Raw genomic sequence first — 26563 nt, forward strand, 5'->3', positions numbered from 1 at the left:
GCTTACTAATGTTGCTGCCTGCTATTGTGCACCTGGCTTGCGACACCTCCGGCGGTCACTCCGCATCAAACCATGGCAAAGCTCACTGATCTTTCCAACGAACTGCTCTATTCCATCGTCGCGCATCTCGAAACAGGCCGCTGGTCGGACGTCAGAGCACTATGGCGATTATGCAATACATCCCGCGCGCTGGCAGCTGTTGCGCAACCCGCGCTCTACACTTGCGTGGTACTGGGACAGTCGATACCCGAGACCATGAGATCTCTTGAGCTCTTCTTGCGGACCTGTGTCGAACGCCCCAAGCTCGCAAAGAAGACGCGATCGCTCACTTTACATTACCATCGACCAGCCCCGTACGAAGGACCTGACCTTATGCGCCGTCCCACTTTCGACAAATTATTGGCATTATTCGAAACTCAGAATCTCGATAGCGAACGGAGCATGTTGTATCAGACGCTTGTGTTATGCACACTTCTTTGTCTGCCCAATCTACGGCATCTTCGTATGGATACACACAATCTGCCCCCTCGCGGACTACTGCAAGGGATGCATGCGATGAGAGCTTCGAGTGATGCCTTCCTCGCCAAGTTGGAGACGTTCCATCTGTAAGCATCGCCGACTCCCGCTCATGTCGCTCTCGCTCATTAACCTGCAGGCACAAGCATTTCGATAACCAGCCAATCAACATAGTCGACTACATCCCGCTCCTGCGATACCCATCGTTCTCTTCATTCTCTACCGAGAACGAAGCATCGGCCGGTAATGATGCTCATCCTGCCACGAACGTACTGACACCATCCGCGATTGAATTGTGGTGGAGTCTTGGGCCACTCGCTACAATGCGACAAGCTCTAGAAGCATGTTCTCGCTTGAAAACGTTCAGATTTGTCATCCCAGACGACAGGCGTTTTGGGGGTATGTTGCCAGACGATATTGGGAGCCAACCCCTCGTCACTCCACAAGATCTGGTGATCGCGTTACTGGAAAAGCATAAAGCAACTCTAAAGACTCTGGAATTGCACTTCAACAGCCACTACGATATGCGCGATGCGTGGTTTCAAGAAGACATCGAACTGCACGGCGAAGACTCGTTACACTACGTGTACCCCTCATTCCGCGATTTTGAGATGCTATCGCACATAACGATCCAGTTTGAGAAACTTACGAACCTCTGTCACCTACCAGAGTCGTTGAGATATCTGAAGTTGCAGGACTGCTATTTCGACACCGAATTAAGCGAAGATTGCCTTCGTGGTATGTTAAAGCTCAAGGACACATGGTGTCCGCTGATCGAACAGCTGTCTCTTCAAGGTCATCATGTGTTAGACGCCATCGACATGATAGAGGAAATCGCGAGATCCTTGGATTTGCGGATCTTTGAGTCACTGGACAAAGGTCTTGTCTCGTTCCCCAACCTCTGATTTGACATGGAGATTCGTTGTGACTTTTCTGGAGAGTGAATGGCTTCAAGATTTTTGCTGATGTCGGAGATGTATCAAGGGCATATATGGGTACCTGCGGCGAGCACAAGATTTTCACAAGATACAACTGCATTACGATAATACATCGTGTTGTGTAATAGCGACTGTGCTTGGGTTCAAGCATCAAGATATCCTTGAGAACGAAGAACATGCCAATTGGTAAATTTTATAACCCTGTCATCCACCGAGGAAAGTGTGCAACATGCTGTTGATCAAAAGGCGTGGTCTGACCTCTTACTAGGTATGCGAAAGGTCTTCTTTGAATCAGACGAAATGAACCGGGAAGCGAAGACATAACACGAACACGACCTTGTCTACGGTGATTCCGTCCAATCGCGAGCAGGTCGCGGGGGCCCTGCACCTCATACTTATCCTTATATACCTATATACCGTTGCTTGCAACACGAACTCGATGAAATCAAATACGTCTACGGTGATTCTGGTATCCAAGTGACTCCTGTGGCGTCCAATTCGTATCTTCCAGCTCGCCTCAGTACGTATCATATATCCAAGCGTTTCAGAATAGCGGCTTCTACTTTTGCTTTGTCGACCTGCCACCTCATGAGCATATGCTCCATGCTCTTATACTTCTCAGATGGCGATGAGTTGACGGCTTTACCAGACCACCTCCCTTCAAGTTCGAACTCAGAGTGTTGATTCGATGTCTCTACGTCTAGACAGCACAGTTGCGGCGCCTTGCTCAGTATGTCGAGAAAGAGCTGGTGGCTCCAGGGAGCTGTATCGCCAAGGTCTTCCGAGCTCAATTCACGCAGCGTCGAGCCTTGATGTTGTAATATCACTGGTAGACAGTCCGGAATGCCGTCCCACAATAGGCGCAATCTTCTGAGTGCCAAAGAATTTCGCAGAAACTCTTCCAATATTGACAGTAAACGTTTTGTATCTTTCTTATCGTGTTCGTTGCAGTTGAAGACGGCGAGACTCAAAGACTCAAGCCACGGGACATGGCCAGTCAACGATATTATCGGCAGCATAGATGAAGGATACATGTTGAAACGCCCAAGATCAAGAGCGCAGAGCAGGGACCAATCCATGCATCGATGCCACATGTCTATGTGTTGCGCGGTGTAGGCATAGTCTGCGAAACTCTCGCTCACAGTCCACTCCTCAAGCGTGGGAAATCGATCTCCTTCTTGCCAATGGAAGTTCAAAGGGCCAAGCGCGCAGTCTTTGAGACCAACGAGCGCTTTATCATATATCGTATGCTTAGCGTCTTCGAAGCTCAGATCGCGTTTCTTAATGCTGTTGCCGAGCATCAGGCAACCTTTCAGAATTTGGAGCTCGCTGCGATAACCATCTAGGTAAAGGTTTTGGTCTGGTTCATCGTAGTAAACGCACAACCGGAGGGAGTGAAGCTGCGTTGACGAGAGTAGACGTCGATCCAGAGGCTTCCGTTCCCGCTCGAGATTCGTCACGTGCAGGCGAGCCGTGGGATGCATCGTGTGAAACAGGTGGAGGGCACCCTCTGGTATAGGTATGCTCGTGCCCCAGCTGTGCCAAGTTAGTATACGAGTATATTACCAAGGGTTCAGCCCTACCTGAAAGACTGCAGGCCAGTCGTCATCGTCAATACATCCTCCAGAACAGGCGCGAGCGCCTCATCGAAGAAGCCCTGATAGAAGGCGCCGATCTCCAGATGTCTGACATGTCTCGCGATAGATCTATTTTTATCCAGTATGCATTGCAGCAGGTTCTGAGTTACTTTCTGCAACCAAAACTCTTCCTGGACAACAATAGCCTCATCCATGTACAGGTCGAGAGTTATGCCAGATTCAAGCTCGACGAGATCTAAATGGTCTTTTAGACGGATGCTACGAAAGAGTAATATGTCGGATTCGTTGCGGCATACTCTGGACACACATCGCAGTGAATACAGCGATTTCGCATCGTCGTCGTGAAGCTATGCCGGCTTTAGTCGGTTGCATGCTCGGCCAAACCATAAGGGTGCTTACTATCTCTATAATCATGCGAAATAACACCAATGGCAGCCCGAGCAGATCGTGCGCTGGCATGGCTGGTGTTGGGGCAGTTTAACCTCTTGTTTCCGATGAGGGAGATGATCATCAACGGTGAAATGACACCGCTATTCGGGGGCGGCATTCAATGCATGAGATGAGAACAATAAGCTGATACGCGCCTTGAAGATATTGGTTGCTGTTGTGGGCTGAGGCACGCGACGTGTAGGAGGCGCGAGAGCTGACCGTTCATCTCGCGCTAGTCCTGGTCTGGTAAAGCGTTGATTCTAAAAGAACTCGTCTCGCCCGCAGCCTTCCTGCCTGCGCTCCCTTCACCACAACTACCATTCTGGACATTCAGCATACGCCGCTCTCAGTTTCCAGCAGAATGACCGTCGCGCCCCCTGTGTTTATCGTGTTGCGCGTTCGTCATATAAGTCATGCGACTACTCCCCGTTTTTTGGAAACGCACTCCTTGTAGGTGGCCTCTGATCCGATCTTCCCGGTGGCCAGATCCGTTCCGATCACGAACCACTCCCGCGGCCCGCCATGCGATGCCTCGATCTTCCCACGGACCACTCTGTGTCTGATTGCACTTATATCATGCACCCAATTTCGATTGGGCTATGGTTGAATGATACAGCAACATGAGCTTTACAGTATACAGAGATCCCTTTGTAAAAATCCAACGCCGAGATCGAGTAAGACCTTCCCACAGACCATTCATGTGTCTGACTGCATCTACGTTATGCATCTGTTCTCAATTGGGACCTCTGTGCATGATGCACTAGCATAGAGTTTACAGTATACAGAGATCCCTTTAGAGAAATTCAATACCGAGATCGAGTGAGCTCTTCGGATGTCCTCCCTTCGAAAGGGTCGAGAGTTCACCGTTCGGAAGGCTCGAGTTCTCACCGTTCAGAAGATGCGAGTGGCTTGCGTCCGTTAGAATAGAGTAGAGGCAGACAATCGACATTGTAATGTCTTCGAGGTTGCAGCGTCTGTATCTAAAGCCCCCGTCATGACTCAACGAGGCAGTATGTTCGCATCCTCTATCTACTGTTGAACTACCCAGATTCGCAAGGCGCGTTTTTCGCTCAGTATGGCTTTCACAATCGAAACTGAACTGCAGGTCTGGACAATCGCTTTATCAATCAGCTCGATCGCTTTATCTACCATCGCGGTCATCCTACGTCTTGTGGCCAAGTACATTCGCAAACGAATCGACGCCAGCGACTACTGCATTATAGCAGCTTTGGTAAACCATCCTCATCCTTCATCTTCATACTGCATTCAGATGCATCATATCCGCCACGTAGATACCGGGAGTATCTTGCAGAGCAAAGTTACTGACTTCCCTTGACAGGTGTTCAACCTAGCAACAAACTGCAACCACTTATACCTCGTCTTCCACGCAGGCTATGGCCTCGAACTCACAACCCTCCTACAGCGTTTTGGTATCCTCAATATGCGCATCCTCTCCAAAGGCACATTAGTCGCGGTGTGTACTTGGCATGTCACTGCCTGCCTGTCCAAGCTCTCGGTCCTGCTCATGTACACTTCGATCATACCTAACGCATCCATGCGCGTTATATGTCGCTATTTCGGCGCGACGATCGTCGTATGGACAGTGGCAGATCTGATTGCAGTATTGTCGATTTGCAGACCGTTCAACATGGCATGGATCAACGCAGACAAATGCCCTAACCAAACTCTGTTCTATTTCATCATGGGCTTGTTCAATCTGATCATCGATACAATCATCATCGCACTTCCGATGCCGTATCTGATCCGCCTCCGGACGTCATGGCGCAAGAAGATCGTTGCTATTGTCTTGCTAGGGATGGGTATAGTGTACGTATACCAGAAAGACTTCCACCGCCTGCAATATGCTAACACGAACCCTAGGACCTGGGCCATTACCATCTATCGCCAGAAGTGCTTGTGGGGTCTAAATTGGCGAAAAGTCAACCGATACTCGGACATGGCCATCGCCATGTTCCTAGGTGGCCTCGAGTGTGCAGTCATGATCGTTGTGGCTTGCATACCGCTCATGCGCCCTCTGTTTTCGAGAAGCAAGGCTCGCAGCGGTCCGAACCAAGGCGACAAGCTCAACGAAGGGGCGCATCTAGAGAAAGGGAACAAGAAGGCGCCAGCTAAGCTTCCTCGATTGCTCGATCCGCCGTCCTGGTTCGACAATGAGGACGACGTCGATGCGCAGGTCGAGCTACAAGCAAAGGAGGATGGGCAGGTGACGGATGCGGAGTCTTCTAGTTCCTCTGACATCTCACGCGCCCCAGGCGCCCCGAAAGATACTGTTGTGGATAGGAAGACATAGGCAGCGCCAGTATGCTAGCATGCACCTGAGGAATGCCGTAAGCAGGGTCCGCACGAGCCGCCCATTGTGCATGCAGATGCGCTTTGATGCGACCGGGAGGATTACTCTCCAGATTCAACCAACACTATCTTTACTGTTGTTCTTACTAAATTAAAACGCGTTACCTTAAAGAGTTTTATAAGTAGTAGTGTTACTTGTAATAAAGACTTTACATTTAATATACTAGCACTAGATAACTTAGATAATCTAAATAATTAACTAAATAACTTATTACTTATAATAGCTACTTAGCTATTACTATAATACTTCTTTTATATATTTTTATTTTTATTTTTTATAATAATTTTATAACTTACTAAAATAGCTAATATTTATACTTTTTAGTTTATATTTATAAACTAACTATTTAAAATATTTTACTTTACTTAAGTAAACTAAATACTAAGTAGTTAAAGTTACTAAATAAAATTTAATACTACTACTTTTTTAGTAATTAAAAAGTTTTTAGCTACTTAGTTTATACTTATAAATATTAGCTATATTTATATTTATATTAGTATTTTTAGTATATATATTTATATACTTTAATACTTATTAAAAATAAAACTATACTTTAAAATATTATATAACTATTTAGTATATAGCTAAGCTCTAAAAAAAGTACTACTTTTAAAAATAATAACTTATTAGTAATAAATAGTTTATAATTTTACTACTTTCTTTATTATAATAGTAAACTTTAAAAAAGCTAAAAGTTATTAAAAAATACTAAGTAGTAGTAATTTACTATTAAAAATAAGCTAAGTATTTATATAAAAAATAGTAATTATATTAGTAGCTATAGTTATATATATATTATATCTTTAAGAAGTAATACTTACTATAGTTATTTTTTATATTTTTTTCTTTTTAACTTATATTTATATATAGTAATTTTATTTTATAGTTACTATTTACTTTACTTTATAGTACTATAATAATATAAAGTAAAATAAGCTACTTATAATTTTTATAATATTAATAATCTTATTAAAAAAATACTTTAATAAATAAAAAAAATTATAAGTATAATATACTACTTATAATAAAATTATATAACTATTTATACTATAAAATATATTTAAATCTTATATACTAGCTTCTAATAGAAAAAAGATTATTAAGTTACTTACTTAAAACCTAAAGAAGATAGTTATAGATAAGATATTAGCTAGAGATATATTTAATAGTCTAGCTAGTAGTAATATAATTATTATATATATTTATATATTACGTATTTTATAGATAGAGATATAGTAGTATTAGTAGATTATAGAAATAGATACCTTAGTAAGATTTATCTAAAGCTAAATACTATACTACTATATTACTATATAGTAATATAACTCTATACGTTACTTATACTCTTTACTTATAAATTAATAATATAGAGATAGTATAGAAGCTTTATAGAGCTTCTTAGAATATATATTAGAGATTTATTAATTATTAAGACTACTTATAGACTAGTATAATATTATATTCTTACTATTATAGCTAGAACACTTAAGCTATATCTAATCTAATCTATTTCTTTTATTATTAAATAAGCTAACTATTATATTATATATAATTTATTTATATATAGTATAGTAAGTATATAAAAGTCTATATTAAAAGTAAGAAGTAGTAAAAAGCTAAGAAAAAATATATACTTTTTAAGCTCTAGCTATAGTAATATACTATATTTTTTTTTTTTAACTATAATATATTACTAGCTAAAAAACTAGTAATACTTCTTAAACTTACTTTAATTAGTATTATTTTTTAAGTACTTATAGTAAATTTTTAGAAACTTAAGTTTTACTTAGTAGCTAAAGCTAAAACTCTAAGTAAATTACTTAGTAAGTAAACTTACTACTATTTAAATTATATTAATAACTTCTTTTTTTTTAACTTTTATAACTAATAAGTAAAAAGTAGCTACTTATTTACTATTTTAAAATAATATTTTAACTATATAAATACCTTAGAAATCTAAAAAAATTATTATAGCTAGGACGATTAGACACAAGAATTAGATCGCAGGAGAAACTGCTAGAGATACAGAACGACTTCCAACCCTGTTTAATTAGCTTGAGCTACAGTCCGACGAATGGCCGAGTTACTCGGTCATCCCCTCCACATGGGTGCCGCTGCCCGAGACGCGACAACCCCATTTCCTCAGCTCCCACGATGAATGCGACATCTAATGGCCGCCGGGCTGTGGCCAGTACTAGGTCCACTACTTTATGTCGTACCATCATCTCTGGAACCCATCAAGCTGACCCATTACTATAGAAGGCCGTCTACACACGAAAACCATCGTCGCATGCGCCGGTCTATGTTCCAGAGTCCTGCCATTACCTAGGTAGTCGCAACCCGCATACATTACGCTACCGACGTCATACGAGCATCATATTGAATACACGTCCGCATCAAGCCCAGAATCCGCGTGCGCGGAGGCCTTCGATCGTGCCTCTGAACCCAACGACCTCCCCAGCGTCTATGCCCAGCTCCTCTGGGCTCACAAACTCCTCCGTGACCTCCCAAGGATCACAAGCCTCGCCATACTTGAACTGAAGCGCCAGTTCATTGCCCATATTGCCGTACAGCTTCGTGGCGGTCTCCACACTGAGCTCAGCAAAGACACAGCTCTTGCCAGTGATTTCCGACCATACATCGACCATTTCCTGGTATGTCATCTTCTCGAGCGCGACATTCGCGTATCTACCATAAGCCTTGCCGCCAGTGGCAAGGACTTGGCGGACCCAGATGCCGGGGTTGACTGTCATATCGCCGGCTACAAGAACTTTGGCGTCGGGCTTCGTGGGCATCGCTTGGATGTATTTACTGGTACCGGGCTATGTCAGACGTCAGTCAATGGCACTCACACAAAAAGGATTCGACCAGACTCACGTATTTGAAGGGCTTGCAGAGTGGGAAGAAAGCCATGTTCTGCGGATAGTACCCGAAGTACAGGTAAGTCGTGATGGCGGCAAGTTGCGGCAACTCGGCCTTGATACGCGCGTCCACGTTCGCCTTGTAGTCCATGTGCGGCGCTTCCATCTTACCCCAGAACCGACGCTTCGCGCTTGGGCAAGTCGACCAAATGTAGTGTTCGACTGACCGTGTGGCCGCGGCAGCCCGAGCGAGGTTCATGCCGTGTCGCTCTTCGATCTCGCCACATTCGTGCTGGCTTTTGCCCCGGAACAGCGCTTCCCACCAATTTGTGACTGCAAAGACGGCATTTGCGCCATCGAAAGCGGCTCGCAACGATGTCTCGTCTTCGAAATCGGCTTCTACAACCTCAATACCCTCTGCGGCGAGTTTCTTTGCCGCATCGCCGTTCGGATTTCGGGTGATCGCCCTGACTGACCAGCCTGGCGTTTTCTTCATGATGTTGACTACTCCGCCACCCTGGCTTCCTGTCGCGCCTGTCACAGCGATGATTTTGTTGCCGCGGTTCGGCCAGTCGTGGATTGTACCTGGCAACCCGCTCTTCTCTCCGTGCACCATGGCAAACCATGGCTCGAAGACAGCCTCGCTACGCTTCGAGAAAGCTCCGTTCTTGTAGCCCGGATGTCCCCATTCTGTCAATCTGTCGTGTGCTATCTCGACAACTTGCCCTGTCCTCTGGTTCTTCTCGTCATCCAGGAACAGATCGTAACCGTCGAAGAGGGTCGATTGGAGCATCATGTGTTCGGGGTGAAAGGCTTTGCTAAAGCCAGGCATGACTGGAGTTTCGATTGGACCGAGCATCAAACAGTTGATGGAGATGTTGTCTTTGGCCAGCAGAACAGGTCCGGTTGTCTTCGTCCACATTGCTGTCGCTGCTTCGGCAGAGCAATACTCTGGAAAGCTGTGGCATGGATATATGCCCAGCATGCTTCCTGTGATGATGATCTTGCCACCTTTGCCCCCTGGGTTGTGGCGCATGTAGTGTGTTGCCAACGTCGTGCCATACATTCGTCCTTTCACCACGACGTCTGTACAGCTGGTATCTGGTTCGGGAGGCAAGTCGCCGATGGGCGCATCGCGGCGGTTGAGGTTGAACACGGAGCCACGATCAGGAAAGCCCGCGTTCGCAATCAGAACGTCCAGGCGACCCCATTTGTTCCAGGTGGTTTGGAAGAGGTTGGTTTGCGAGGCGTAGGAGCTGACGTCGCATTGGACAAAGATGACCGAATCTCCTGTCGCATCAATTGATAAAGCGACTTCTTTGCCTTCGCTTTCACGTCGACCGCAGATCGCGACACGGTAGCCTCTCGCCTGCAACCGGGCTGCTAGCCAGGAACCGATTCCGCTCTGTTGGAATCTGTCAGCAAGCTCAGATCAACTGCGGTTATGCGACTTGACAAACCGTGCCACCGGTGATGATGGCGACTTTGCGCTCATCCTGCGAAACGGAACCCATGGTGTCAGCTCTTGGTATTAGATGAACAGTCCGTGGTGGATTTGGGATCGATGATGCATTATATCTAACAGGGAGCGGCACGTCTGGGCACAGTTTTGCCTGTATGCATACGCGATACTTTCCATCTGGGTTCAGTACCAGGGCACGACGCTCTCCACTTTGCACCCATAGTAGCTACTCGTCATGCCCCAAAAAGGAGCACTTGCTTGTTCCTATCATCTCTCCGAGCCGTTGCACGGAGGATTCGGTAGCTGCAGGAGTTGGCGCGACTAACGCTTCCATTGCCGTTCGACCTAGACATTTGCGGGAGTCGACATTCACGGGCTCCATACCTGAGTACAACTCCTCCCTCTGGGTCCAGGTGAGCGATGTTTTTTTCATCCTGCAAAGACGACACTCCATTCGTTTCACGACGCCTACTTTACTCCAAGCTCGCTGAATACTACCTATTCGACCTTCGCGAAACCGTGCCGCAGGCTACAAACAGCCGATAATGCGTGTCGTCCGCATCCGCGCTGGCTTGGCAATGCGGCGCGGTTCCCAACCAGCTACCGAACAGGAAGTGGGGGCACGCTAAGTGTGGGGCCTAGAGCGATTCCGATGTGACTTCACATAGCTATGTACAGGGGATGCGATCCTTCGCACACAAGAGGATCGCGCCGCCAATGCTTTTCCCGTAACAACGCTCATGGAGGGGCAATTTCCTGCGCTATTCGCAAGCTCTTATTGCGCTATTCGCCAAACACATATCATCCAATATTGGGCAAGCAAGTTCGAGATATCGGATATGCGTCGCAGCTGAAATGCATGGGCGACCAGAAGATTGTTGTAAGGAGTGTGTGAAGAATTGAGCACCGTTCTTTTTGAATGTCGCGCCTCTAATCGTGGGAACTACATAGGCCCCCACGGGATCACCACTAAGCGGCAACGGTCCTCCTGTGTATACGTAACATGCAGGGGCAGACTATGCGATATCACCCGCATTAGTCGTTAGGATATCGCATGCCGCTGTTGGATGTTGATCGTCAGGCCCTAGTCATTGGGTCAATGTGTGAACGTCCGTTCTGACGATGCTAATCTCAGATAACGGCTAGGAAGCACTTCCTTCGGAACACTCTGAGATCAGGTCTGTGCATACAGACGTAGAGAACGCTGTACATGACTTCCTTTTCATCATACGTTTCCCGTTGTCGGGTCCAGCTGCGTCTGTTTCGAACGAGTCCATACGCCGCTCGGGCATTTCCACGCCTCAACCTCACTACGCGAACCCATTGCAATGACCAATACGATTCCCATCGAGAATGGGCAACAAGTCGGCATCCTCGCGACTTCCTCCATCTCTATCTTAATGGTCATTGTCGCTGTCGGTCTGCGCCTGGCAGCCAAAAGGATCGCGAACCGGATTGATTACAGCGATTATTGCATTCTTGCCGCCTTAGTAGGTCAAGACTGGGAAGCAAAACATTTCTATACTAACAAATCTGCCAGGTATGCAACACTGCACTCCACGCTTGTTGTATTTCGCTAGTTACCTATGGCGGCTTTGGCTTCCATACCCTTGATATCTATCAGCGCTTTGGGTCTGACACAGCAACATTCTTCTTCAAGGTAAGACCTCAGACCTTCCTCTCGCATTTGCCAGCTCTAACATGCCACGCCATAGGGAATCATGTCCTTTGCGATACTGTGGAATGCAACCGTGTGCTTCAGCAAACTGTCGGTCCTCTCAATGTACACAACACTGATACCAATGGATTCCATGGTGCAATGGGCCCGTATTCTCGGCGCTGTCATCATAACCTGGAACATCGCCGATGTGATCGCAGCTCTCGCGATATGCCGGCCGCTGGCGAAGAACTGGAACTTCAACTTGCCCGGAACTTGCGGTAGTCAACCAAACTTCTACTTCGCAATGGGTGTCATTAATCTCATCACAGACGCCGTGATGATCTTATTACCAATGCCATACTTGTACAAGCTGCGACTGGCATGGCGCAGGAAGTTGGCCGCAATGGCTCTCCTCAGCATTGGAGTAGGGTGAGTACATGCTCTCGCCCCCAGAGTCGTACTGAACTCATGCTGATACGTCGCGCAGAACCTGGGCCATCACCATATACCGTCAAACGCTTCTCCCCGGTCTCGACTTCATGGACATGACATACACCGGTGTGCTTGCGACGATTCTCTCCGGCCTCGAGCCCGCCGTCGCAATCGTCCTGGCATGCATCCCCCTCATGCGACCTTTGTTCAGCAAGTCAAACAACGCCACGCGATCCAGTTTCGACTACGACAGTAGCAAGAAGACTAGTCTCTTCTCGAAGAAAGGGAACAGGAGACATAAAGATCCGACGGCGACGTTCTCGGAGTTGGTGGATGACAATGATGCTTCTTCGCAGATTGAAATGCAGCCGGTTAAGACTTGTCAGGTTGTGCGTGTTTCGTCGGTGTATAAACACGATAGAGAGCAGAGGGTGGCTGATTCGAAGCATGCTATCACGGTTGAGAGGAGGTGGGAGGTGCGAAGAGATTAGTCTCGATGTCGCGCATAAGACCATGGGCTCCGGCTTATGTAACCCTAGCTTGGGTCAATCACGGATTACACCACAGCTGCAGTAGATCCCGGGTGTGGGTGGGTTGATCGCCTCACGTAAGCGTATGACGTCATCCGTCACACTCGTCTAGGCAACAACATTGTGCTGTTTGCACCGACTTTCAGACACCAATTCCGTGTCTCATCCCTTGCGGAACGAATCTCGTTTGCGTCTGGAATCATGCCCGACAGCTTGTATTGTGGACCATGCCGTCGGCTCCTCCGCGGAGACTTGTCTATAATCGACAAGTACCAATCCGGAATCTATTTCGAACATCACAACGACCGCGAGTCGCTCGCCAACGCATTACGTTTACCGTGTGAGATCTGCAGTCGTGCCAATTCCCATGTTTACAAATCGCTGTCCTGGGTCGACTTGGCACCACAGACAAGAATCAATGGATGTTTGATGTACTTCAAGCAAGCCAAAGTTGTGACCTTGGAGTTCAAAGACGGGGACGTGCACAAGCATAGTGACTACAATAGCACGAGGCTAGCATTCATCCCGTGGTCAGGTGGGTATAACGTTGAATGGCACTGCGTAATCACTGATTGCGACTTCAGGCATTGAAGACTACTCTATCTTGCAAGATCTCACGTCTACCAGTGCATCCGAAACGACTATGAATTTCGTCAGAGATAAGCTCAAGGACTGCCGCAACAATCATGTGAGTTGCAAACTTCCAAAGCGCGACCTAGCAACTGTTTATCCCGCGCGACTTTTGCATGTCGGCACGGGACCAGATAGCCCTGTAAGGCTATGCGACGCATCATCGTTTCATGACAAAGAATACGTCTGTCTCTCGCACTGCTGGGGAGACGCCAGACTGTTCATGCTCAATTCTGAGACACGCTCTACGTTAGCGGACGGACTAGATTCTACCATGCTGCCAAGAACGTATCAGGATGCAATACATGTTACTCGACGCCTTCGCATTGAATACATTTGGATTGATTCAATGTAAGCAGGTACCACACTACTGATTGCGATCCAAGCTTAGCTCTGCAGGTGCATTCTACAAGACGACGAACGCGACTGGGCAGCAGAATCACGTCGCATGGGAGATATATATGCAAATGCAGCTTGCACAATCGCTGCTACGGCTGCGAAGGATAGCAGAAGTGGCCTCTTTCATGAAAGATCCGCAAAGCTACTGCAACCGAGACATGTCGATTTCGACATGGAGGGCTCTTGGCTCGAAGACATAGACACCAAATTACGTTTGAAAGGACCATACCTGTATGATATTCATTACTTGGCCGAGAAAAGCATCGAACGCGCGCCGCTTAACCAAAGAGCTTGGGTTAGCCAGGAGAGACAGCTCTCACAACGACTGTTACACTTTACCGGTACGCAGCTCTTCTGGGAGTGTAATGAGTGTCAAGCATGCGAAACGTATCCTAAGGGCCTCCCACCTTGGGCACGATCGTTCTGGAGCTCTGACGCCACAGCCTTAAAAAGGTGCGTTCGGGATCTAATGCGCGGTGAAAAAGCATCGCCTGGGTCCTCGGCGCTGGCTTATACCGCCCAAGGCCTAGACCACAAAACATACTGGGCTTGGCTCACGTTTCGAAATCAGTATTCGAAAGCTGCGCTCACGTATAGTACAGACAAGCTTGTAGCTATACAAGGAATCGTTAATTGGATAAGAAGAGTCAGAGATAGCCAGTTCATAGCAGGCCTTTGGCTCAGCCATATCGTCGAAGAGTTATGCTGGACCGAACGATACGGCAGGACTGGACCGCATCAGCCATCTACTCCAAAAACATGGAGAGCACCTACGTGGAGTTGGGCCTGCAGCGACGCTGAAGTCCAATGCAGTATGCTGTACAAGTTTCACTATAAGAATGCGAATAGGCGTACGGAGGCGGCTGTTGTGGACCCACACGTTCAGCTACAAATGTCGGAGCAATCTGAAAGCGCGCTGTTGCGAATAAGGTGTCGACCCTTGCTCGCAAAATTTACATCCCGCATGATCGAGGTTTTCGATTCACAGGAAGAGCCGATGATCTGTATATTGAGTCGTCGGGGGCTACATGCCGTCATCCAGTACTATCAAGACGGTGGAGGTGAGGTGCTTTCACCGGCACCAGGAAACACATACGTAGTGATCCTACAGCGATGTCTCCACCGGGATCATTTCGAAACATCTGACGGCATTGAACTCTTCGCTAGCGAGGAGAAAGGCAGATACTCAATAAGTGAAGACGCCCTCACTATGCAGTACCCACAAACACAGAAGGACCTTTGGGAATCAGACGGTGCCGAAGCTTTGGCCATAAGAGCGGTCGATGGCGCTGCGAATCGATTCGAGCGAATCGGTCTATTCAGTCTCTATAGCCCTCGTGTGGTTAGAAAGATTATGAAAGCACATTGCTTAGCAGAAGAGAAGATCATCACGCTTGTCTGAGGACGATTGGACGTGAAGGAGCAAAAAGATTAGATGATCGCTTTCTGTGATGCCACGGATGCAAAGTGTAGTATTGTAAGCGTAGTCCATAGTAATTAAACAGCGCCGTACGTAGTCGTCCGAAACACCTGGATGCACTCAAGCTTTTACTGGATTACTTACAGCATCCTCAGTCGTCACTCTAGTGTCTCCGTCGTAGGGCCTCATCGTCTGTCGCATCGTCCCCAGGCCGCGCCATGCGCGATTGTCCGATACCCAGCGCTGAGAACGGGCCGCAAGTCGGGCGCGTCCGCCCAGCGCCTTCGCGTGAACATCGGGACGTGGGCTCGAAGCGGGGGCGCGCTAGCCTGACACCTTGACTCTCCAGCGTGTCTGTGAGCTTGCTGCCTACGCCAGGCCCGGTTGTCAATATGATCTCGTTATGCGCATCGTTATATCACGTCTGCTTGGACGACAGCTTCGAAAAGCCCGCGGTCGTTATACACTCATTCCATTCTATTACCCCTCAGACTACCCTATGAGCACCTTTCCGTTCTTGTTTACAAGGATTAAGCCCTCAGGCTGCTCCTCGGCCTTCACCTCCTCAACCACACCTTCCTCATCCCACCCAAAGTCCACAACCCCACCACCTCTCAATCGCAACCCCTTTACACTCCCGCCACCCCAGCTCTTCGGTATCGCAGGTCCCAAGACCACAGTCCTCTTACGTGCATCACCTGCAGCCAACGGCATATCCGCAACAAGCATACTCAACACCGCGCCCCCGAAGCCAAAGTTTGCATCAATCTGAAACGGCACCCTATCTCCATCATACATGCTCAATCCATTCCCTGCGAAGTTCTGCTCAATCGCATATCTGAGCTCGTAATACGCTTCGTCCGTTTCGTTGAGGCGAGCCCAGCAAGCGGCGCGCCAAACCTTCGCCCAGCCAGCATTCGCCTGGTTGAGGGCCTCGCCGTTGCCATTACCACGGCTGTACAGTTTCTGGCGCACGGCATCTTGGACTGCGGCTTCGGTATAGCCGTCGAGGAAGGAAGAGATCGAGTAGCCGGGGTACCAGCCTACGAGTTCGGAAAGATGGCGGTGGGTGTCGTTGATGAATTCTAGGCCGTAGGGTTCCTCGGGTAGCTTCCACTCTTTGATTTGGCCCCAGGTACCGATTGCGAAACCTTTGTCGAGCCGTTGGAGCGAATTGGTGATGTTGGTGACGAACGCGGTGTCGGTCTCGTTGACGGCGGGGGCAGTGGAAAGCACGGCATCGAAGACCTGGTGGATGAGTTGCTGGTAGTGCGCGCATCCGAATGTTGTAGGACCGTGCTCAGGGCTGTTGCATGGGTTTACGACCAGCGAGCCGTCGTTGTTGAACAGATCTTGTTGCAGCTGGCTGAGCCAGAACTCCGCAACACCCTTCATCAGCGGGTATCCCTGATCACGCAACCAGGCTTCGTCGCGCGAGTAATCCCAATGGTCGAAGACATGCTGCATCATCCAAGCTGCAGAGAGCGGATAGTTCGCCCACTCAGCTCCGCTCTTCATGCCCGTGTGGCCGAAGATGTTCATCTCGTTGTGAACCACCCATCCGGGTGCGCCATATAATAGCTCGGCGGTCTCGCTGCCGCGCGGAACCCAGTTGTCAGACATGTAATCCCATAGCGGTGATTGGAGATCAGTCAAACCCGTCTGGTCGGCGGTCCAGTGGTTCATCTGGATGTTGATGTTGGAATGGTAATCTGCCGACCAAGCGGGTTCGAGGCTTTCGGCCCATCGCCCTTGAAGGTTCGGGGGGAGGGAGCCCGGTCGCGAGCTGGCGATGAAGAGATATCGTGAATAGTCGAAGAGCAGGCTCTCGAGGTATGGGTCGCCGGCTGTGATGTTGGCGTTGTAACGTGCGACAAGCTCGGATGTGGGTACTTGAGATGAGTTGAAAGGATCGGGAAGAGATAGCGTGAAGCGGTCGGTAAGAGAAGTGAAGTCCTCCATGTGACGCCCTTGTAGACCCGACAAGAGTCTCGCGGCGGCAGCGCCAGTTGTAGCCTCAACGACCGGGCCTGGATCTTCGCCACGGAAGGAGTAATCGTACTCCGCTGTTCCCTTCTTTGCGTCGTAGTTCGTTTCAGCGCCGACTACTATCGTGACACTGTTCGTACCGTTGCGCGAGGAGACCATCAAAGACTTGGCTTCACCATCACATACAACTTCGATGCCGGTGTTGTATGCAACTCGTGTCATCGCGTCGTATCGCATACCTTCAGGTGGGCCAAGCTGCGTCAGGGCGCTCATTCTCAGATGCGATGAACTCGTCGCATCACCACCGACGCATGTAATGTTGCGCAACTCCGGCTCAATGAGTGTATTGTCCAGTCTCACTTCCAGCGCTGGCAGCTGACCTGACGAGCGAACCGAATAGACGCAGACTTGATCTGGGAACGAGCAGAACGCTTCAGTCTCGATAAGGCTACCGTTTACACTGAATGCCGTAGTGTGGACGCTATTGCTCAGGTTCAATGTTCGCATATAGTCGGTCACATCAGCGCCTGACAGTGACGGCATGGTCACACTCAAGTTTCCTAGCACTTGGTACGAGCCATACGAAGCGTCCAAGCCCAGCAGTTCCGTCACGTTTCCCGTTCCATTAGTGAAGATCCAGTCCCGGATACCCGGTAATGCTGCTGCTTTGGAAGAGGTCGGATTACCGCCTGTGTAGTTCTTTTGGATGTGTTAGTGTCGGTTTATGGTCAATTGCCAGCACAGAGTCAGCGGAGCTTACAGATGCATTGAAGGGACCTCCGGACCACAATGTATCCAAGTTCAGGGTGAGTGTCTCAGCACCGGGTGGGCCGATAGGCATGGCACCAAGACGTCCATTTCCAAGAGGATAGGTGGTACGGATGATGTCGCTACCATTCGCAGGAACTGTCGACCATAGTGATTTCGCATCCGAGGAGTCAATCAGACCACAGATCGCTAAAAGCGTTTCGAACCGTGACAACCGCATTGCCGGTATTGACAAACTGGCCGTGAGTTGAGATGACCATGATTGCAATATGGGCTCCGCCGTGGTTTTGTTGTACGTCGGCGATCCATGTGACGTTGTGCAGCGGGCTTGACTCTTTTCCGGGGTTAGTTGCGGGGAAGAGGAGTATGCAGATGGCGATCGCTATAAAGATCCTCCGTGAACGACTTTCTTGGAGTTGTTCTTCCGGTGGCATATCTGGGATATTCAGAACTAGCAACTCTCGCGCGAAGTAGGCCGAGCTTTCAAGGATCGCCCATCGCTGATAGGTTGACTACTTCGGGATCTAAGTCCGCCTCAGGCACAACCGAGAGACACGATAGACGAGCCTAGGGTGGAATCAACAAAATGTCGATACATTCTGCACCTTTGACATCTATATGCTAGAGGCTCGTAGAAGCAGGAAAGGTCAACACGTCCAGTCTTTTGTCTTCTTCGCCGAGCATTCTTGTGATAAAAGGACGTCAACTATCGTGGATGCTGTTACAAATGGACCCGAAGCCGAATGGATGACGCGTCGCTGACGGCAGCAGTGAGTGTGACATGTATCGCTGCGACTTCTCGATGTAGTCGAATCCGCGTGACAAGCGAAATGAAAGCGCCGTCGTGTTGCGATGAAGTGACATTGGTGTTGAGTACGACCAGGCGGTTGCGGGTGATGATGTCTTCGTCAGGGCAGGTGGCCAATCGGCGTTGGGATTGGCCGGGACCGCGCTAACATTCGCGGACCCTCATGTCACGATATGGCAGCAGCCCGCCAACACCAATTGCGAGTTGACAGCCCAAAATGAGGACGCCGTACACCTGCCGACAGTGTCTCTCGGCCCTGAAGACGCCGCGCTCCCAATTACGGCCGTCGCAAAGCCTCCGCCCGCTCGCGCCCAAGGTGTCGTCGCAGCGCAGTCACTCGACCAAAAGCGCAGCACCGCCAAAGCTTGCCCTGCCCAAGCGCAGCCTCTCGACGACGCCGGCCCGGGCTTTCGAGAAGCCGTTCGAGCCTTATGAATACATCGATCCCGAGGGCCATCGGCGGAAGCTGGTCCTGACCGAGGACAACCTCTTCAATTCCTTTTCCGGCTCGCCAATACCTGAAATACGGAAGCGTGCTGCTTTCATGCGCCAACATGCTTACTGTCCACATCCCTCGCATCAGCCGACGCGTCCGGCGAACAACCCCATGGATCTGGAAGCTCGCAAGTCCTCTGAGACGGGCGCCCCGCCCGCCCATGTCGACTTCGAGTGCCCAGACTGTGGCATACCGGTGTACTGCTGCGAGGAGCATTGGGCGGATGATTACGAGGCACATTTGGAGGTCTGCGACGTTCTGAAGCAGATTAACGAGGACGATCACGATCTGCGAAGTGGGCGCTTCTTCAAGGAGTTCCAGTTCGCGGAGCCCCAGATGGAGGAGATTCTGGTCAACATGACGAGCTGGGACACGTACATGTACACGCGAGATTTCGACGCCCTGAACGAGGACCGCGAGATGCGTCAGGCGACAAAGCTGCTGACATACCCTATCACCATTGCGAGTGTATTGAACGAGCTGAGTCCCTACAACATCCGGAAGAACGGGCGCATGACGCCGGAGGGACTGAAGAGCTTCAGCGGTACGTACAAACCATCTGGGAAATGAGATAATACTAACACGCCCCCAGCCCTCCGACACACCCTCCACCCACCCCGAACCGGCGGCGGCGACACCTGGAAGAACGCGCGCCTCGCACCCCCATCCGTCCGCCTCTTCATCCTCGGCGCACGCGCAGAATCCTCGCTACCCCGCGAAACCTGGATGCAACTCTCCTACCTCTTCCACCGCGTACAATTCTCGCTCAACTTCATCGGGCCCGAGAGCATGGCGAACCGCGAGAAAGAGCTGCCCCTCCCGGAGCGCACGCCTCTGAACCCATTCGGCGCCGTTGTTGAGGACCGCATTAGCAACTCTCTCAAGATTAGTACCTTCGTCGAGTACTACCATAACATCCACAAGACGGGTTACTTCTACCCTTACGACCCCTACTTCGACTGCTTCGTCGTTTTCCATCCCGGTTTCGGCAATCCGGCCTCGGCGCACGAGTGGGAGGAGACGCTACCCCTCCTCCTCGAGACGAAGGTGCCTATCATCGCGACTGGATACAGCCCGTGGGATATGCAGCAGGATGTCGACTTCCTCAAGAATAGGTTCGGGAATGAGATGGATATGTTGCTTGAGCCGGGCGAGAACCTGTTCAGGAGTCTAAGATGGGACCTCAACGACCTGGACCCGCATGATGTTACGTGCAGTAACTGGGGTGTGTACTCTTTCCGGGGCAAGAGGTATGAGACTACGAAGAAGGAGGATGAGGAGGAGGTGCATAGTGAGAGGACGGCGTGATTGGAAGGGGAGGGGGTATGTAGATATGTACAGTATTGTATATCGCACTTCTGTTGCGCTTGCGGATGATTGCTTCATATCCACGGGTTTAGACTATGATGGTTTCTGCTGACATAGCTTGTGTGCTCACCACTTCGGTACGCCTGTGCAGGAGGGCCTTCATCCTCACTCTACGTCGTCCTCTCTCTACGTCGTCCTCTCTCTACGTCGTCCTCTCTACGTCATCCTCAACCTCATCGTTCTCGAGACAGTCGAAGAAATCATCTTCAAAATCACTTGGGAGGTTGAACATGTCAAGCACCATGTTCTGATCGTCGGTCCACGGCGCCAACACCCAATCTGTCCCACCAGGTTGATAATCGGCCGCATGAGAATACGCAACACGCCTATCCGTTTCATCTTGCACCAGATCACGCCAATCCTGCCTCCGCCCACCCCAAAGGTTGTTGCGTAACGCCGGAAGGCATGCGACATTACCGACACAGTACTTGATGATGTCGTCGGGAAGGGGCCGCTTGTTGAAGACGTCGGGCGATCCGCCGAGTTCAGATCTGAACAGCTGCTCGCCCGCCTCTCTGTCCCTCGACCATGTCGTATAATGGTAGTACGAGATTATGCTGTTGTATTTCACGCACGCAGCCAGCCAGCTAAGATATTCCCTCGATTCTGTCGTCTCTATCGCCGCACTATCCATGAGTTGTACATCCTGCACTCCTTCTAGGGCGATGCCGTAATGCGCGAACAGCGCGGCGGAGGCAATGCGCACGTCGAAGAATACCTTGGGGGTCTTTTCATCCTGGAGTATATGCTTCAGCGTCTTTCCGTCTGCGCCTGCAGTACTGAAAGTCTGTGCGCCGAGCGTGTGGACGTCGATGATGTAGATTTGCTGCGACGAAGGACTTTCGTGGAGCAAGAGGGTGAGGATGGAGACAGAGCCGTTGCGACAAAGATTCACGCCTTCGAGGGAGATGTGCATGATGGGCGGGTCAAGCGACTCATTTCGGGCTTCGTGGATAGAGATTAGCTGGTCTACGAGCTTAACGATGGCTTGGGGCGTATCGATGATCTCGGGGTTCACCGTCGTCATGGCTGATGCGCGGCTTTGACTTTGGTAGTTCGACCATTACCGACGACTTCGTGCCTTTAAGCGTCGCTTGTGTCTCTATCGCTTGCTCCTCCGATCACGAGCTGCGGTTTGATGTGTGCTTCTTCTTGAAGTTTGCGACATACCCAACACATCTTAGGTATTTCCGCATTCAGGTTTGGTGTTAAGTTGTGAGTGGTCCACCCAGCCTAGCAGCCAAGATGAACCACAGGACGACTACCCTACTTCAGTATCCCGATTACACGCTCATCGACGCGTTCCTGGGTCATGAAGTAATGCTGGTGTCTGAAGTAGTGCTGATGCTTGGTCCCCATGCTGATGCGCTCCTTCCTCCTACATCACCGCACTTGCATCCTTACCTCCCAACCGCCTCATCAACGCACAACCGATCCCGCAATACCACCATGTCGACCACAAGCTTTGCATCGTCATTACCCGACTCAAAGTCCGACCAAGCTGGGCCGCAACCGCCCAAGCCCCAAAATGTAGGAGTTCTCGCGACTGCACCTTCCCCCCACCCCAGCACTAACTCCCCAGTCGCGATACCACATCCCACGCCTAACGCGCAGCCTGCACATGTCACTCATATCCACCTACAATTGTCTCTCCAAAGTCTTGTCACGCAGCGACACCAAGCCCACACGCAAGAGTTCCAGCTTTCCAGACCAAATGCGCAGACCGTGGAAGAGACAAACGAACGCACTACCGCTCTGCCCGGACTGCGGCGCTATGACGTTCGCCGAATGGGAGAAACGGAGCTGCCTGAGTTCGTTCGAGATACACCGACATCGAGAGCAGACGCTGCCGGAAAAATCAGGGGAGTGAAGATACAGAAGCGGCATGTGGGCTTCTGTGAGCCGCGGAAGTTCATGAAAAGGGACATCCCGGGTAGAGCGCCTTCGCGACTTTGCATGTCAACGTCAAAAAGATTGTGCCAATTACGACCGCCTCCGCTCAGCCAGCTATTTGGATCCCGAAGAAGAAGCCGTCCATCGTCGCGATGAGGCGCGCAAGGAGCGGACGCAAGAGCTCCGGCGTGAAGAGTGGCGAACGAAGTTGGGGATAAGGTGAAATAGAGAGCGTTGAGAGTGTTGGGGGAGCAGCGCCTATCCCACGCGCCCGTCTCCAGGCTATGCAGGTATCGGTCTGACCCCACATGCTCGCTTCCCCGCACGTCCTTTCGCTGCCCCCGCGCATGCACACGACGGCATCCAAGGTTGTACTGGGGGATTGGCACACATGTCACAGAGTTCCTGGCATCATTGGGATACTCTCGAGCTCCCCAGAGCGATGAGTCGTCGATTCGACTAATTGGCCTTTCTGCCTTTGTAGCGTATAAATAGTGGTAACAACGATACCCTTACAGTTACATCACGCTCAGGTGCGATACAGAACTTGCCTCTGGCACAATGCTTCAGCTTGTTTTAATCCTTCTCTTCTTCGCCTCCATCGGCTTGATCGCTGACTACATCCACATGCTATGGCGCCGCCGATACCTTCCCCCAGGCCCCTTCCCATTCCCCATCGTTGGCAACCACTTCCAAACGCCTGCGCACAAGCCATGGATTACATGGGAGAAATGGGCTCAACGTTACGATTCACCCATGATGACTCTCTGGATCGGACGGCAACCGCGCATCATATTGAGCGATGCGTGGGTCGCGAGCGACTTGCTGGAGAAGAGATCAGACATCTTCTCGAGCAGACCAAGAATCATCGCAATGGGCGATGCGATCAACGCGACAACCGCGAATCAAACTACGTTGCCGTATGGCGACCGATGGAGGAAACATCGAAAGCTGATGGTATGTTACATTGAGTTGCTTCGCTTGCTGCACAACGAGCTAATAGCGTAGCACATGGCCGTCGGCTCTCAAGCCGTGCGCAAGTATCGTACATTCCAAGCACACGAATCCGCAATCTTGATCCGCGACTTCCTCCTTGAACCGCATGACTTCGAGCTCTCTATCGAGCGCTACTCCGTATCCATCACCTCGATTGTCGGCTGGGGCCGACGAATCGACCGGAAGAACGACTACGTTGCCCAACAAGCTCTCAAACTGATGGAGGCTGTTAACTATATCGTCCCTGGCATCTATCTGATGGAAGCGATTCCGTTCCTGATGCACTTGCCTGCTTGGCTCTACGCGTTACCGAGCCAGATGCGACTGGGTGCTGGTATACTGTCGCGCTACTTCTACCTGCTCACACAGGAAGGCGCCGAAGCGGAGAAGGACAACTTTGGGAAACATGTTATGGCGTCGCAGCAAGCTAGCCATATGACAGATCTCGAAGTTGCGAGCCTTATGGGCAATTTGATTGGTGGTGGGGTAGACACGACCAGCAGCACTATGCTTTCGTGCATCCTGGCCATGGCGCGCTTCCCGGAAGTACAAGCGAAAGCACATGCTGAGTTTGATGCAGCCGTCGGTTATGGTCGCTCTCCGAACTGGGATGACATCGACTCGAATGCGCTTCCATACTTGACTGCAGTGGTAAATTGCGAACATTCTGAATAGCGCTCCAACATCTAACATGCCACAGGTCAAAGAAACCCTCCGCTGGAGGACCGTAACTATTCTCGCAGGTATCCCCCACGCCAACACCATCGACTTCGATTACAAAGGCTACCGCTTCCCGGCCGGCACCAACTTCACCAGCAATATGTGGGCCATCCACAGACATCCGCGCGACTTTCCCGATCCCGATCGATTCATGCCTGAGCGGTTTCTTGAAGGCGAAGGCAGTGCGAAACAGCCATATCCAAACAAGTATGGCATGAATCCTTTCGGATGGGGACGCAGACAATGTAGTGGCCAGCCGCTTGCCGAGCAAGGACTGCTTTACTCTCTTGCGCGGATGATCTGGGCTTTTGATATCTTGCCAGGCCTTCACGAGAATGTGAGTCTCCTTTGAAACGTCCACCTGGACCGTTGATGTCACGACCGCTAACACATTGCGACAGCACAATGAGGTCGATTTGGATATCTTTGCATATACCGATAGCGAGAACATGCGACCAGAACCTTTCCGTGTGAGATTCATTCCACGCTCGGGCGCCATCAAAAAGCTACTCTTGGAAGAGGCCGCAGAGGCGCGCGAGGCGTTGAGACCCTACGATGGAGAGACTAGAGTGACGATGGAGGACGCTGTAAACAACCCAGCGAGGACTTGACGGTGCAATGGTATTGCGCGCTATACATAATTGCCATGGGACACTTTTTCACACTACACTGATAAGCCTGGGTTCTGAATGGATGATGCCAATGTGAACTCCGTTCCGATAAACCGTTCTTTGCATTCGAGATATGATTTCAGACAGCCGTCGAATACTCTTTTCCCAGTAGTCATCGCAAGAAGGTCCGCGATATGCTCTCCGTCAAAGATCATTCCAGGAGATGTCGCAATGGCCTCGAGCTGACGTTGCGCATGTAAGGTGGGAAACTATGTCGCGTTCGGGATGTGGGGGCAGAACGCTAGAACCCTGCAGGCTCGCCTCCCTGGGAGCGAGGGCGGCACCTGGCCAGCATCCCTCAACCACCCACACAGCCAACGAGTGCCAAACGCGAGCCCAGATCTCAACGCGACTTTGCCACAGCGAAGCATCGCGCATTTGGGTCAGCCATCGATACATGGTTCCCATCGTAGCTCTTCGCATCCGGCAGCCTCGCAGGTCGTGGCGCGGACACGATTCTCCACGACACGGACATGCGTGACTCACTGAATTACAATGGGGGATGGAATGGATCAGCGCGGAGCGCAAGAGCTGTACGGAGGCGGTTACAAAGCGCAAGGCAGCATAGGGAAACTCTACACCGCATGAGGCTTTGTCGCGTTGTCTTCACCGCGGATGAACCCATAGACTTGGCGCGATTATCCTGTGGGCGTCGACCTCCGCCTTGAGTTTAACTGCATATCGCATGGTTTCTAGTAGCGGTTGGGATGAACGGAAAGCAGAAGGCTATACTTTGGACTCGTCGTTACGTACTATGCAGGCGCATCTCGCTGGAGGGAGCCTCAGCCACCATTTGATCGTAACAAATACATATGTCGACAGGCTCGGATGCGCAACTCAACCATGGACCAGGTATGCATCTCAGTCACATAGCAGGATCCCGATTGATAGATCTCATGGCCCAACCTTGGGATCTGGGTCTGGCCTCAGCCGCCTCTTTACCCGCTGCCGTGCTGACGTGCAGTGGCGTTGCTTACGCATCGCTTGCGCGGTGTCACCAATGGGTCAAGGACTATGAGGCTTTTGAAGACTTTCCTCTTTCGATGTATTGCTCGTATAGCCTGTCGTAGCGATGCGCATTACATTAGTAGGCGTGCCACGCATGCCTGCTTTCGCAACGACACTCTCGTCTCCCACTGCGCGAATATGAAGACGTACGTGGGATTTCTCGTCGTCTTAACGTGGACGACTGCCTTCTCCGCATGTGTCCACGGGTGGCCATCGCATGACGAGATAGTCCAGTCCATCCAGGAACGCGCCACCGCTGGTATTCACAACGCACCTGCATACGACGTCGCGACGTAACTGACCCTTTGCGTCCAGACGCCATCAACCTCGACGCAATACCTGGCTTCAACCTCAGTTTCGCTCTTGACAGCATCGCGTCGACATATCTTGATGACCAGGCGCAAGAGCTACCACAGCGCAATGGCTCGAATGCCACCACCATCCTCGATGTTCATGGTACGCGTTTCCTTTTCCATCATGCGGTACTAAACCTGATGAAGCTTCATAGCGCATTGCGTTCCCGACTGGTATCGCGCAATCGCTCCAACGGCCGGCGGGAACCCGACACCATTTTGGAACGTCAGCGGGCATCTCAACTTC

At 50.4% G+C, this 26563-nt stretch overlaps 8 protein-coding genes across 8 annotated transcripts; 5 read left to right on the plus strand and 3 right to left on the minus strand.

Annotated features, from left to right (window-relative positions):
- Nucleotides 1–72: 72 nt before the first annotated feature.
- J4E78_008593 (uncharacterized protein) lies at nt 73–1421 on the plus strand (the record flags this gene model as incomplete). Its single annotated transcript, XM_049369193.1, has 2 exons — nt 73–605; nt 656–1421. 2 exons carry the CDS (start codon nt 73–75, stop codon nt 1419–1421), a joined length of 1299 nt encoding a protein of 432 aa, XP_049219260.1.
- A 3762-nt stretch (nt 1422–5183) lies between these two features.
- Nucleotides 5184–5792, plus strand: J4E78_008594 (uncharacterized protein; the record flags this gene model as incomplete). Its single annotated transcript, XM_049369194.1, has 2 exons — nt 5184–5308; nt 5363–5792. The coding sequence occupies 2 exons, from the start codon at nt 5184–5186 to the stop codon at nt 5790–5792; spliced, it is 555 nt and encodes a 184-aa protein (XP_049219261.1).
- Nucleotides 5793–8248: 2456 nt separating this feature from the next.
- On the minus strand, nt 8249–10227 carry J4E78_008595 (uncharacterized protein; the record flags this gene model as incomplete). The annotated part of the gene is made up of 3 exons (XM_049369195.1): nt 8249–8674; nt 8730–10118; nt 10174–10227. 3 exons carry the CDS (start codon nt 10225–10227, stop codon nt 8249–8251), a joined length of 1869 nt encoding a protein of 622 aa, XP_049219262.1.
- A 1750-nt stretch (nt 10228–11977) lies between these two features.
- J4E78_008596 (uncharacterized protein) lies at nt 11978–12758 on the plus strand (the record flags this gene model as incomplete). Its single annotated transcript, XM_049369196.1, has 2 exons — nt 11978–12264; nt 12323–12758. The coding sequence occupies 2 exons, from the start codon at nt 11978–11980 to the stop codon at nt 12756–12758; spliced, it is 723 nt and encodes a 240-aa protein (XP_049219263.1).
- Nucleotides 12759–15738: 2980 nt separating this feature from the next.
- On the minus strand, nt 15739–18093 carry J4E78_008597 (uncharacterized protein; the record flags this gene model as incomplete). The annotated part of the gene is made up of 2 exons (XM_049369197.1): nt 15739–17934; nt 18088–18093. The coding sequence occupies 2 exons, from the start codon at nt 18091–18093 to the stop codon at nt 15739–15741; spliced, it is 2202 nt and encodes a 733-aa protein (XP_049219264.1).
- Nucleotides 18094–19028: 935 nt separating this feature from the next.
- On the plus strand, nt 19029–20615 carry J4E78_008598 (uncharacterized protein; the record flags this gene model as incomplete). Its single annotated transcript, XM_049369198.1, has 2 exons — nt 19029–19851; nt 19900–20615. The coding sequence occupies 2 exons, from the start codon at nt 19029–19031 to the stop codon at nt 20613–20615; spliced, it is 1539 nt and encodes a 512-aa protein (XP_049219265.1).
- Nucleotides 20616–20817: 202 nt separating this feature from the next.
- Nucleotides 20818–21702, minus strand: J4E78_008599 (uncharacterized protein; the record flags this gene model as incomplete). Its single annotated transcript, XM_049369199.1, has 1 exon — nt 20818–21702. One exon carries the CDS (start codon nt 21700–21702, stop codon nt 20818–20820), a length of 885 nt encoding a protein of 294 aa, XP_049219266.1.
- Nucleotides 21703–23129: 1427 nt separating this feature from the next.
- J4E78_008600 (uncharacterized protein) lies at nt 23130–24895 on the plus strand (the record flags this gene model as incomplete). Its single annotated transcript, XM_049369200.1, has 4 exons — nt 23130–23525; nt 23577–24215; nt 24265–24621; nt 24686–24895. 4 exons carry the CDS (start codon nt 23130–23132, stop codon nt 24893–24895), a joined length of 1602 nt encoding a protein of 533 aa, XP_049219267.1.
- Between the last annotated feature and the right edge of the window lie 1668 nt (nt 24896–26563).

The sequence above is a fragment of the Alternaria triticimaculans genome, assembly GCF_023758025.1.
Source record: "Alternaria triticimaculans strain BMP 0046 chromosome Unknown scaffold_15, whole genome shotgun sequence".
Taxonomy (NCBI): domain Eukaryota; kingdom Fungi; phylum Ascomycota; class Dothideomycetes; order Pleosporales; family Pleosporaceae; genus Alternaria; species Alternaria triticimaculans.